The sequence below is a fragment of the Dreissena polymorpha genome, chromosome 9 (genome assembly GCF_020536995.1).
Source record: "Dreissena polymorpha isolate Duluth1 chromosome 9, UMN_Dpol_1.0, whole genome shotgun sequence".
NCBI lineage: Eukaryota > Metazoa > Mollusca > Bivalvia > Myida > Dreissenidae > Dreissena > Dreissena polymorpha.
The window spans coordinates 48775054-48789533 of record NC_068363.1 but is presented as its reverse complement, the minus strand read 5'-3'; the positions used below and the strand labels follow the sequence as shown (position 1 = coordinate 48789533).

Sequence of the window (14480 nt, the reverse complement as noted above, 5' to 3'; positions counted from 1 at the left end):
TAATGTCACCAGGTCAAGTCTTAAATAATTTGGGCCGTGCTCTGTGTAAAAGGGGTTTAATGCATGTGCGTAAAGTGTCTTCCCAGATTAGCCTGTGCAGTCTGCACAGGCTAATCAGGGACGACACTTCACGCCTAAACTAAATTTTTGCTAAGAAGAGGCTTTCTTTTAACAGAAAATATCATACAAGCAGAAAGTGTCGTCCCTGATTAGCCTGTGCAGACTTAAGCACATGCATTAAACCCCTTTTTCACAAGGCAAGGCCCATTTGTTAGTCTTGAACTCAGGAGAACGCTTCAGGGCCATGATGGCTCTTTTGTTATGGCTAGCCAATAGGCATAGGATGTAGAAATGGTAGACCTGTGTCCTTTGTTATGAGCATGAGTGTGTGCGTGCTTCCATAGACTCGCACTGAAAATACAGGTTTGTTTAGGAATTATCATCATTTCAAATTTACAACACTATCAAATGTTATCAATGTAAATCAATATTAATTCTATCAAGGATGAAATGACTTCATGTATCATGACTGTAGTCTAGATGGCCAAGTGGTTAAGACAATAACTATTTTATCCCAGAGACGACAGTTCGAGCCCTGCTGGTGATAAAAAAATCTTTCAATTTTTGTTTCTCAACTTATATTCTCTTCATTATACATGTGTAATGGAGCTCTACAATTCCTTGCTGAAAATCGAGTTATAAAAGAGATTTACTGACACACTTAAAAATGTCCCAATCAGTCTCCTTAAAAGAGTTTGTGTTTAAGTGTTTGCTTGCTTCATATGTCAGTCAAAACATAAATGATTCCAAGTCTGCATGATTTTTTTGAAAGACAAACAATCGCCTTGTTGTATGGCATTAGTGTGACACTTTTATTGCTAGTCAAAATGTGGTTCCTTGTTTTTTATTTCATTTTAAGCAAATTAACTTTTCTTGAGAGAGCTATTTTAGAAACATGTCACCTTGATTTATTGTAACCCCACTATATATGTAACCACAAAAACAAAGTCCGGATCATGATTTGGGTGATATAGACATCAAAGAGTGATACCATCTCTCTGTCTGTATATGGGCTGGTTGGTTTGTCTTGTGGAAATAACTTAGCATACATCTTTGAGATGATATGAGTGACACAAAAACCTTTGACATCATAGTCATAATGTAAGGTCAAGGTTTCAAAGTCTGCTTTTTTTGGAAAAATAGGGAATGACCATGTTATATGCTGGGTATAAATCATTTGTGCTGAGCAGTCCAAGTGGGCATTACAACTGCCTAATTGGCTTTTAATTTGGATTTGTGGTCATATACATTTGCTCACCCATGACCATTATTGTGTTAGTCAGCAGATTGGGTCATGTCCTATCAATACAACTACCTCTGTGTCAAGGCTGTTATCTAGGGCTACTTTTCAGATAACTGTAGTTTGAGCCCTGTATGTTGGTCTGGACTGATAACTATGACATCATAATTATGTTACAGATTCAAGATTGGTGCACTTGGTCATATTCTGTCCTTTTGTTTTGTTATCTGACATTTAAACATCCAAATCATGAAAGAAGGTTTCTATTTATCATGGTCTATGAAAGTCAGCATATTATTAACAAAAAATTGTACAGAGCGCAGAAACCACACAATCATGTTCACTGATAGTGTTTTAAGTACACTTAGGTTATGAATAAAAATGTTTATGTTTGGTTTAACCCATTTATGACTAGTGGACTCTCCCATCCTTTTAAATTGGATCAATTTATTTCCAAAGTTGGGGATGTCAAGTATATTTATTTCTATATTTAGAATATTTCTTACAGAAATTCCTTTAAGCAAACAGCGCAGACCCTGATGAGACCCCGCATCATGCGGTGGATCATCGAGGTCTATGCTGTTTGCCAAGTCCTTTTTTCTTAAGACGCTAGGCATAAATGGGTTTATTGGAATATCTAACATAATATCAGGAAAGTAATTCATTTGGCCCTTCCAAATTGTCTAATTGTTGCTGGGCTAAAGATATGATATTAAAAATACTCATTGAATCAGCTGTTCTCATTTTCAGATCTGTCAATGCCTTCATTTTGTAACAGTTGCTAAGCCATGCCTGCAAGTGCCTTTCAGTTGATTGTACTCATTAATTTTCAGCAAAACATAGTTTTTTGCGTCTGGTGTTAATATACATATTTGCATATTGGGGTTATGTATGTATTAACACCATTTATTTTGCCAAAAAAAGTAAAAAAAGCTTGATGTTTTCAATTTATTTGGAGAAAAATCATGCTTTGTGGGGGTTTATCATAAAACATGAGAAAGTATGATGACTTCAAAGTAAGTAAGGATGACCTGAGTTTTTCAGGTGGCAGCTCTGCTTTGTGATTGGCTTTGAACATTTTTAAACTACTAAATATTTGACAATAACGATTCTAAATAGAGCTTTTTTATTGAACATTTTATTTTATGCTTTCCGTTGGTTTATAGAGAAATAGAGAACTCATGTTCATATAAAATTATAAATTATGTTGGGAACTCTTTTTTAACCCAAATAAATCAATCTACATGTTTATTGGCCATGCTCTGTGGAAAATGGGTTTAATGAATGTGGGCAATGTGACACTTTCCGCTTTTATGATATTTTCATTTAAAGAAAGTCTCTTCTTAGCAAAAATCTAGTTTATGACTGCACAGGCTTATCTGGGACGCCACTAGGCACATCTTTAAAACCTCCTGTTCACACAGCACGGCTCATATAATTGTTAGTATACGTAAATACAATCTTTGTGTCCATTATTTTTTGTCAATCCTGGTGGTTTGACGTAAATGTCACTGTCATCGTAGGAAGATATTCACATATTATTGCGAAGCTACGTCACAGTTAAGTCTCCATCTGGTTTGTTATGTGACAGGTGGTGATTATCACCACAAATACATCTGGTATTGGTTTTCATTCATTTCTGATGTGTCTGGAAGTGTTTTTTGTTCTCTGAGGTATAATACAGTTTGTTTTCTTTATTACCAGTATTACTAACACAACAATAGTGTACACTAGATAAGACTTCTTTTTGACAGTTCCTAATAGCTTCATGCTCTACAAGAATTCATTATTTTACAGAATAATTATAAATGGAATTAAAGAAATATTCAAAGTAAGTGGTCAGAGTTTCCTAAGAGGTAGTTTGAGCTACTCATTAAAACTCAGTAAATAATAATGCTATAATTTTAAGTTTAGAAATCGTCTTATTACGCATTTGAAAATAATTTCATGTGGACGTTTCTAAAACTATGAAATATCCTGGTTCTGATTTAAGGACCTAAATTCCCCCCCCCCTTCCAATACAAAGTTTAGGGATGTCTGTCTGTCTGTCTGTCTGCCTGTCTGTCTGTCTGCCTGCCTGTCTGTCTGTGTGTGTGTGTGTGTCTGTCTGTCTGTCTGTCTGTCTGTCTGTCTGTCTGCATGCCTGCCTTCCTTACTGCCTGCCTGCATGTTAAATTTTGTAATCTAGCATGTTATTGTTGTCCTTTACAAAATTTGTTAAATAAATGCACTTGATGCCAATACAAGCGATGCCCATGGGTCCAATAATTCATGCCTACAACTTGCTACATATATCTACATGTGTTACATAATAGAAATAGATTGACACCTTTTGTACTCTGAATCTCAGTAAAATATGTCATTCAGCAGTTTGCATAATATTTAGTGATTGTTAATGACATAAATAAAGTACATTATGTTAATAGCGCTTATTACAGATGACATTTTCGCCTGTGTGTCTGATAGTTTGCTTGCGAATTATAATATTTTTGCATTTATTTAACTTTTTTTAACCTATTTATATTCACTATTATGCAAGGCTGTGATTTAGTCGTTTTTTTCCATCCAATATAGCATTCCAAGAACGTCCCCTCCCCTCCTCACAAAAATGTTACTGTTATTAACGAAAGAACATGGTCAATTCATTTTTAGCTCACCTGAGCACAACGTGCTCATGGTGAGCTTTTGTGATCGCCTTTCGTCCGTCGTGCGTCATCAACATTTTGCCCTGTGAACACTCTAGAGGCCACATTTATTGTCTGATCTTCATGAAATTTGGTCAGAACATTTGTCCCATTGATACCTCGACTGAGTTCGAAACTGGGTCATGCTGGTTCAAAAACTAAGTCACTAGGTCAAAAAAAAGAAAAACCTTATGAACACTGGTGAAGTCACATTCAATGCCCAATCTTCATGTAACTTTGTCAAAATGTTTGTCTAAATGATATGTTGGTTGAGTTCAAACACTTGTGAACACTCTAGAAGTCACAATGTTTGCCCAATCATCATGAAACTTGGTCAAAACATTGGTTTCATTTATATCTCTGACGAGTTCAAAAATGGTCCAGATTGGTGAAAAAACATGGCCACCAGGGGGAGGGGCAGTTTTCCTTATATGGCTATAGTAAAACCCTGTTAACACTCTAGAAGCCATATTTATTGTACGATCATTATGAAACTTTGTCAGAAGATTTGTCCCAATGATATTTTGGACAAGTTCGAAATTGGTTCCAGTTGCTTGAAAAACATGGCCACCAGTGGGCAGGGCATTTATCCTTATATGGACTTATGAATCTTCCTGAAACTTTGTCAGTATATTTGTTTAAATGATATCTTGGATGTGTATGAAAATGGTTTTGGTCTGTTGAAAAACATGGCTGCCAGGGTGTTCACTAGTCATGAAAGTTGGTAAGAACATTTTGTTCTAATGACATCTTAGGCTGCACAGAACAGGTCAGTTCCTTTGAATCTCAGTGAGCGACTTTGGGACTTTCATTCCTTATATGGCTATATATGGCTATAGTAAAACCTTGTTAACACTCTAGAGGCCACATTTATTGTCCAGTCTTCATGAAATTTGGTCAGAAGATTCGTCTCAATGATATCTTGGATTAGTGTGAAAATAATTATGTTTGCTTAAAAAACATGGCTTCCAAGAGGCGGGGCAATTTTCCTTATATGGCTACAGTAAAATCTTGTTAACACTCTAGAGGCCACATTTATGGTCCGATCTTCATGAAACTTGGTCAGAAGATTCATCCCAATAATATCTTGGAAGAGTTCAAAAATGATGCCGGTTGGTTGAAAAACATGGCTGCCAAGGGGCGGGGCATTTTTCCTTATATGGCTATAGTAAAACCTTGTTAACACTCTATATGCCACATTTATTTTCCGATCTTCATGAAAATTGGTCAGAAGATTTGTCCCAATAATATCTTGTTATCTGAGGTGTGCGACTTTGGGCCTTTCAGGCCCTCTTTGTTCCGTATCATGAGGTACATAGCACTGAACTTCTGACAACATTCTTTAACTTACGCGCATTATTTTTATGCCTGCAACTTTGAGATTGGGGATGGGGTGGGGGGGGGGTGCAAGTAGCTAGATTTTCCCTTGTTGTTCGGTCTGACACGTATGTCCATCATGCAATACAAAAAATCTGTGGCATGTAATTTTCAAAAGTATGGGTGCTAAAGTGCTTTTAACTTTGCAGACATGTCAAAAACTTGTGTTATGTTAAGCACCTCTATGGTTTAGGTTTTCTACTCAACTGGAGATATGACCCCTTTTCTTGCAAAAACAATATCACACACATATCTAGTGGCTCTAGGATAGGTGCCCCCCCCCCCCCCCCCCACTTGGAGAAGTGCCCCCTCAAAGATTTTTCACTTGGCAGAGAACTGTCCCCTCACTGTTTTTTAGTGGGCGGAGAACTGCCCTCCTGCTGAAAAATAGGGGGCGGAGAAGTGCCCTCCTGTCAGAATTGATGACCCAGAGAAGTGCCTCCTCCAGAAAGAAATTTTGCGACGAGTAAAGTCGATATATAGAGCGAGTATTACAATGACAAAAACGCCAGTAACTTTCTTGCTAATTTAGTTGGACAGTGAGCGAAATTTAAAAAATAATATACAAGTAATAAGAGGTATAAACAGCAAAAAAAAATACCTGCCTCAGCATGGATGCGCTATATTGATAATCAGGTGATTTTCCCTATGTGAACAAAGAAAAAAAATCCCTTTTTGCTAATAGAAAGATTTTGCGGCTGAAATATTTGATTATTTCCCCATAATTAAAACAAACAATAATTATGCAATTGATTTCATCCTTATGCAAGCTGAAAACAATAATTTGTTTGTTTGTTTTCACCAATTACGGATTTCGACGGTTCCATATAATAAACCTGTATGCGGCTTTCTTTAAAGGTAACAATTAAGTGCTCAACAATTAAAGTCGGCCCGGTCTACCAATTAAAAGATTAAAAGATCGCGGTGCTTATCGTTAAAGGAAACACGTTCTCAGCCTGCCTAATTAGCTGCAGATTAAAGCAAACTGAAACCAATTTTGTTTTTGAAAATGCATGACACGCTCATAGGCGCTCGATGGCAATGTTTTTTATTTATTTAAATATTGTTTTTAGTTACCCGTTTTTTATTATAATGCATGCACATAATAAATCAATAAAAATCTTCCGACAAAACTTCTAAAAAAAAGATTGTTCGACTATGAACATAGATATTGCTCAAAATGCAAACTGTTTCCGTCATATGTATATGTTTATACGGTAGACAATTGTGTGCTTCCTTATATATAGGCATCCATTTTGCCTATTGAATTAAATTTAAAATCTGTAAATTTACTTATTTTTTCGCTATTTTCAATGGATCAATACTATCTTGTGTGCATTAATTCAGATGTAATTTTTCTTTCATAAGTACTTCATGTTCTTAGTTGCTCGTCTGTATTTAGTTACGACACATGGTCTGTATTAACACGCACGCCTTTTCTGCATGGACTCGACTATGTTTCGCGCTCTTATTAAAACACGACGTTAACATGGCATTTATGTATAGTGATTGGTGCAGATGCGTATAATGGGACTTAAAAAATATTAACACGCAGATGTAGAAAATTTATGTTATTCAGTTCAATGAATGGAAATATACTTGTACTGAATTTTAAATTGTTACCGGATAAAATGTGTACGGGTATAACATAAAATTACCCGTAAGTATTGTTTTCACTACGTACTCGCCATAAGTAATTTATTGCTCACCATTTGCATTGAACTTCACAATAGAAACCATTGTTGTTTGAGTAGCTGTTTGCGGTCAAAAGGTGTGATGATGATGCCCGACGTTTCATGCTAATTGAAGTTGACACAGGGGGGCACTTATCGGCCCCTTGAATTATTGTGAGGGGGCAGATCTCAGCCTACTTAATTCTGACAGGGGCAGTTCTTCGCCCCTACAGATTTGATGAGGGCAGTTCTTTGCCCGCTTTAAAATAAGGGGGCAGTTCTCCGGGGTTAAGCTTCCAGACAAATTTTAGGATATGAGTGTCTAAATGACACATGTTTAATTAAATTGTTTAACCCATTCCCCCATAGCAAGCAAAGTGAAAACTACTTTTAGTAACTCGCAGTCTTTTCAGGTTTTATGCTGTATGCTGCTCATCAGTATCTAAGTGTTGGAAATGAAGCCTTTAAAATTTGAATCTAGTAAAAAAGGTCTTTAATTAAATAAAACTTTTTAAGGGACTACAAATGCGTCAAAAAGCATATCTAAGTGGTAAAGGGTTAAAGAGTCTTCACTTTATTGCAATCTGTTACACTTAAATCAAATTTTCTACTCCTTTATTTAATGTATTCCAATAAACTATTAATTTTGTTGAAATAGATAAACTTGTTTTTTTATAGTATGAAAATGTGAGCAAAAGTCCAAAAATTATGTAAGTTGCTATCATGTTCAATTTTACTGTAACCCACAATTCGGTACATTGACAACAGCCATTCAGCCAGCAAATGATAGGGTGTAGTACCCTGGAAAAACAAACAGGGCATCTATTAAGAGTTTTTAGATGGTCGCTTAGCGAGAAATCTTTCAAGTCATTATTTAACATTTTTTCTTAAGTCAAGTTTAGAAAATTTATAATTTAGGCAGTGAATATTATAAATGTAGCAATTTTGGAAACTCAGTAGTTTGTTTGGTAATATGATCAAATAAAGCTATACCAAAAAGAATTTTCATATTACAAATTGTGATAATTGTGTGAGACTTTAAAGGTCACTCTTCCTGAACAAGCCCCACACGTCTGACACAACACTGCCCGAACAAGCTCACACATATGTCTGAGACAACACTTTGCCTGAACAAGCCCCCACACATGTCTGACACAACACTTTGCCTGAACAAGCCCCCACACATGTCTTACAGAACACTATGTTTGAACAAGCCCCACACACACACATGTCTGACACATCTCTGACAAAACACCTGAATAGTCTAGTTATAGAGTTATGTGCCAGTGGGATTGGTAGTTCATTGAGCAATATGCAAGACTATATACCACAACCTGATAAATGTAGCCATTCACTACACTATTGGGTCATAATGTCGACTTGGGTTTATAGGCAGTTAGTGGTAATTACAAATACCTCATAGCTTTGAACACTTATGGATTGAGTGATTAAAGGTGGTTGCCCAAATTATAGACATATATTAAAGACTTGTATCTGTGGTATTGTCATTAATTATGAAATGAATGTAGCTGCATAATACTCATATGAGTAAGACTATATGTGATGGTATCACATCACTGTCATGGATGTTACTCAATAATAATAACATGAATGTGACTGTGTTAGATGTTATCACATGGATGTATCTTCACAAGAATCACATCACATCCATAATTATCCCAATTATTGTGTGTCACTGTATGTGATAGTACAAAATGCTGCCTTACCCTAGTCCTATAACTGAGTAGCACATGAATGAACCAAATAAGGAAGTGAAGCAATCACATGGATGTTAAAATGAAGTGATAATATCACATGAATTCAACTCCATGCTGTACTGCGATTGTGTGTTGTTCTAAAATGTTAGTGTGGTACGTCAGGCTGGGGCACAACCTTAAATAAATAAGTGGGTAGTAAACATAACGAAATTGTCAGTGTTTCTACACTTATCAAATTTGTTTTGTTGGTTGGATTTTTCTACACTTATCATGATATCTGTACACACATCAGATAATGTCAGTTCTCTATAAAGCTAAGGTTCATCTGATAAGTTTTGTACCTGTTTATTCAATGTGGCAAAACACTGTTCCATTTTAGTCACATAGCAGGTGAACTTGTATTATGGTTTATAGCATGAGATTTAATTAAGTCTCTGAATTGGTTTTCCACATGATGTGTCAGGGGAATTTTTTATCTGGATTTGAATTGTTTCATATCAGGATATAATTGTACTGTGTTCACTTGTTTTAGGTCAGAAGATTAAACTTGATTATTGTATTATTTTATCCCTCTGACATTGGACTCTGAAGTAAATCAGCTTAGCTAGCTTATCAAGTATTTCCACAAAGTGTAAGGCACAAACAGCTGGTGGTATTTATATTTGCCTTGGTGTGGTAACATTTCACATCTGTGTGTGGGTTTGAACAAAGGAGGACTAAAGAAAAACTTTATTTTTCTTCAAAGATTGACATATTTTGGGGACACTGAATCATCAGTATTATAATATTTGGTCGAACTGAAAACAAGTGGTTCAAAATTAAGACTAGTAGTTTGTACCGGTAACATGTCTCACGGTCATGCTGAAATGCTATCGAGTTATCTTGTTAAGCCTTTCCTATGTTTACGACTGTTAAATGAATGACACACTAGTTACCAGTGGTGTGTATGCATGGTGTGCTTGACGGTTTATGTGTCTTTGTGTATAGGTACGAACACATGGTGAAATCAATTCAATCAATTTTAAACAAAGAACTAAAAAGTGTAGATTGTTGTTTAAAAATAAATAAATTGAATATTACAATTGAGAATGAGAATTCTGGGTATAACATCCTGTGAAATAGTTGGAAAAATGGATGGTAAGTTAATTCTTGTTGATTTTAAATTTTGAATTTTGGGTATTACATCCTGTGAAATAGTAAAAAAAACTTAAAAAGGGATGGTAAGTTATTTATTTTTTCATTTTAAATATTGAAATTTAATTTAACATACGGGATGTCAATTGTTTAGTGTAATTTTTACTTTCTTTTTAGTTAATTTAAAATAAATAAAAAGTTAATTATCATATTTGGTACAGTGGTACTGGATTATTAGTGTTCATGATGTAAAAAGTTTCCTGTTAAGAAAATCTGTATATGAATAAACGGAACAGATTAAAAATTTGTAATACAATTATAATAGTGAAGACTGCTGTAAAATAAATTGATTTAAATTCCTTGAAGATCAGCTCATTCATCTTATTCTTAACATATGTTACATCGTGTTTTTACTGTGTAACTCGGTGTATTTAATGTTTCCTGTATAAGTTCTTCAAACACATGTTCATGTCTTTATCAACAGTCTCACATTTCATCAGAGGCATATGGTATCTATTAGTCCCCTACCTGTGTAACCGGCAGGGAAAAGACTAAGGTTTACCCTCCGTTTGTCCGTTTGTGTATGTGTCCATGTGACTGGCCGAATCTGAATTCTGCTTTTATTCTTAAGCTAGATTAATTTTGACTTAAGATAGAGGGATTTTTTTAATAATTATTATTATTACAATACAATACATTTTTTATTTTAAGTCGGTGCATATATGACAATATAACATTAGCTCTGTATAGCTATTTACTGACATATCGATCATTATGATGCAGGTTATTTCAGGGTTTTTTGTGTGACACAAATATTGGTTGCTGTGGTTACAGAAAGAAGTGAAAACTAACATCATAATCACACAATGACTCAAAAGTACTTTTAACCTGTAGTTCGTTGTTGAAACTTTGAATGTGGATAGAGGAAAGAGTTAATATATATGAACATTATTTACGTTACTTAAGACCAACATTATGGATGCTAAGGTTACAAAAAAACTTACAAACTTACATTTGCATTGTGCCATAACTAGACAGTACTTAAGCTAGGTTAATGAAATGTAGATCCTTTTCTTACTCTGACAATATTGACCTTCTATCATACACTGAATTTCCCATTTAGATTTTTTTCTGATTAAAAAATTATAGTACCTCCATTGTGACTAAGTATCGCTTTGTTTTCAAAATAAAACAGTGACTTACTCACAATGTTAAAGTGGACAATGTTGTTAGTTACCAATTATACATTAACATTGTTGAAACAGTAGCATATGTTATCCAGAAGTTCGATTTGGAAGGATTTATTGACATTTTATGACAAAGAAAGTCCTGCGTGAGAGGAATTGATCCAACCAGAGCTAGACCAGTTATTGTGAACTTTCCCCAGACTTTCTATTGTCTGTAAAATGTGGATCAATACACAAACCCAGTATATTCAATACCATAAACCAGTATATTATCATTATATCGTCCTCCCTTTAGAGCAAGTAGGTGCTATCTGCCATCATTGTACATCTTCTGATAAAACTTTCTGGTGTTCATTGGAAAAAACAAACATGAAAGTTGGACACAATCTACAATGGATTCTTGTGAAAGTACTATTCAGTGATAATTTGTGTCTTGAAAATATTCTTTTAAATGTCTATAATGTGGGTCTTAAGTTTTTTGTCGGTTATTTGTTGGGTCTTACGTTCTTTGTTTGTCATATTTCAACTGTACAACATAATGAAATATGCGCATGTCTTTTTGAAATAAAAGTGTGTCACAGTGTGAAATGAGAGCAGATTTATTTATTTCTTTTAATAGGTTTACTCAAAGGAAATAATAAATTGTTTATTCAGTACATTAAAGTCATAGTTTTGTTATTATATATGCCTTGGCTTACTGTTATTATTTATCAGAAAATGTATCCTGGTTTGTTTCAATCTGATGAATAGAAATCATCACCTAGTCTTGTGTAAAAAAATACCATTATTTCGCAGAATCTTGCTCATAGAAATAACACTGATTTCAATCAATATTGTGCTGAAGAAATTACCTTTATTTGACTAAAGCTTGATCTTAAAAGTACCATAATTTCAATAAATCCTTTTCATACAAAATACCTACTCCCTGTTTTAAAAGAAATTACTTAACTTCACTGAAATCTGATCTTGTTAAAAGATTCGTTTGTTTTTTTCCGTGATGGCGTATCTTGTTAACAGAGAGAAAATGTTAATAATTATAGTATGCACAACAAGGGGGAAGCCCTTCTGACAAAGCCTTTGCCTATCAATAAGTTCTGTCAATGCCCTTACTTTAACTCTGTTGTTTTCAGCTATAGCTAAATTTTAGAAAATACCAGGATTTCTCAGTATTTCAGGCTTCAGAAGAGCCTCATTTACTAATTTCAATTAATTCTTAGTTCCCAGACTTTGAATCTGTTGTGTAAGATGCCAGGATTTGAAAATTGTGATGTATTTCAGGCTGTAAAAAGTTCCATTATTTCCTTGTATTTCAAGCTGTTGAAATGATAATTATTTCCATAGTATTTCAGGTTATTTTAATTACCATGACAATTATTTCCATGTATTTCAGGTTATTTTAATTACCATGACTGCATTTATAATTTTATTTCACTGTATGCCATGCTCTAGAAGTTACCACAACAGTCAGGATTTTTCTGTAATTCAGGCTCTCAACCAGGAGTACCATGGTAAACCATGATTCACGAAATATTCATAACTAACAAGTTTATGAAATAACTAGGACTACCATGATTTCCCTACTTCATGGGCTCCCTGACTACCATTGCACATTTATGCACTTGATTTCAGGCTCATGACATTACTATAACTTGTAACCTTGTTTTTCTGTATTTCAGGCTTATGAAATTACATTGACTTCCATTATTTCACTTTATTTCAGGCTTATGAAATTACTCTGACTTCCATTATTTCACTGTATTTCAGGCTTATGAAATTACTTTGACTTCCATTATTTCACTGTATTTCAGGCTCAAGAAGAAGCAGTAAAGCCTCATCTTCGGACAGTGACCTTGGAGTGACCATCAACTTTCCGTCCAGTAACAAAGGTACAGTCAACACTTATTTTTTTACATGGAAATCTAATCAAAGGGAAGGTAGACTCCTAGCCTCCGGGAGAGTTGTGGCCCTTTTTAATACCATTGCATGCATTATTTACTCATTGTTATGTTATTTTTATCTCGGATTGTCGTTCTTATCTGTGGTGTTGCATCCTCTAATGATGCTTATAGGAATTGATAGTTTTTATGCCCCCAGTAGGGTGGCATATAGCATTTAAACTTGTCTGTCCGTCCGTTCATCCATCTGTCAGTCTGTCCGAAAACTTTAACATTGGCCATAACTTTTGCAATATTGAAGATAGCAACTTGGTATTTGGTATGCATGTGTATTTCATGGAGCTGCACATTTTCAGTGGTGTAAGGTCAAGATGAAGGACATCCTTCAAGGTCAAAAGTCAAAAAATATAATCCAAGGGAAGTAATCAGCTTTAAAAGAGAGATTATAAACCTGCCTAGTGATATATTGAAATTTTATTTCAAAGCGGCGCAATAGGGGGCATTGTGTTTCTGACAAACACATTTCTTGTTACTTCACCTTTAGCACAGTGTGCTCAAGGTTAGTTTTTGTGATAACATATTGTCCTCCTTTACAATTGAGAGGCCTCATTTATTGTCCAATGTTCATGAAACTTGGTCAGAACAATTGTACCAATGATATCTCAGCTGATTTTTAAAGTGGTCCTGATCCATTGAAAAACATGGTCTTGGGGGGGGGGGTGGGGGAGTTTTCTTTATATTGCTACAGTAAAACCTTGTTAACACTATAGAAATCACATTTTCAGTCCAATATTCATTGAGCTTGATCAGAACATTAATTTTGTTTTAATAATATCTGGGCTGAGTTGAAAAATGTTTCTGGTCCTTTAAAAACCATGATAGCCAGCGGGCAAGCAGTTTTTCTTATTTGGCTATAGTGAAACCTTGTCAATGCACTTGTCCCACATTTATTGGCAATTTATTTATCTATCTGAAACTTGTTCAGAATATTTGTCCCAATCAAATCTCGGCTCAGTTTGAAACTGCAGGGCCCTCAATCCATTTTAGGGGAAGCGGGTCGCTACCCATAGCAGGGGGAATTTTCGCGGCGTTTCCCTTTTTGGGGGATTTTTAACTTACTCTCTAATTATTACATTTGTACATGTTTGCACTATATTCATTGCTTATTTCATAATTAAGTATGTTTGACAAGATTAAATTAAAATAGAATTGAGATATAGTAATCACGAGACATCTATCTATAAAAAATAAAAAATAAATAATTTTTTTTTTTTTTTTTTTTTTTAGGGGAAATTTTTCCCCCAAAAAGGGGAAAAAAGTATACTTTTCAGGGGGGGGGGGGAATGAGGCCGAATTTCGGTCGTGGATTTGACAGATCGAGGGCCCTGAACTGGGTCATGTCAGCTCAAAAAGTAGGTCACTATGCTATATAAAAAAGCATGTTTATACTCTAGAAGTCACTTTCTTTGTCTTATCTTCATGAGCCTTGGTAAGACCATTTGTTCTTACGAT

At 34.9% G+C, this 14480-nt stretch overlaps 1 protein-coding gene across 2 annotated transcripts in view; it reads left to right on the top strand.

The window, feature by feature from the left end:
- Nucleotides 1–14480, top strand: part of LOC127846728 (sodium/hydrogen exchanger 3-like) — an 88607-nt gene that overhangs the window by 64953 nt on the left and 9174 nt on the right. For both annotated transcript variants that reach the window (XM_052378223.1, XM_052378222.1), the window contains exon 12: nucleotides 12882–12959. In XM_052378223.1, the coding sequence (XP_052234183.1) occupies nucleotides 12882–12959 (78 nt within the window). The remainder of the gene's footprint in view (nucleotides 1–12881; nucleotides 12960–14480) is intronic.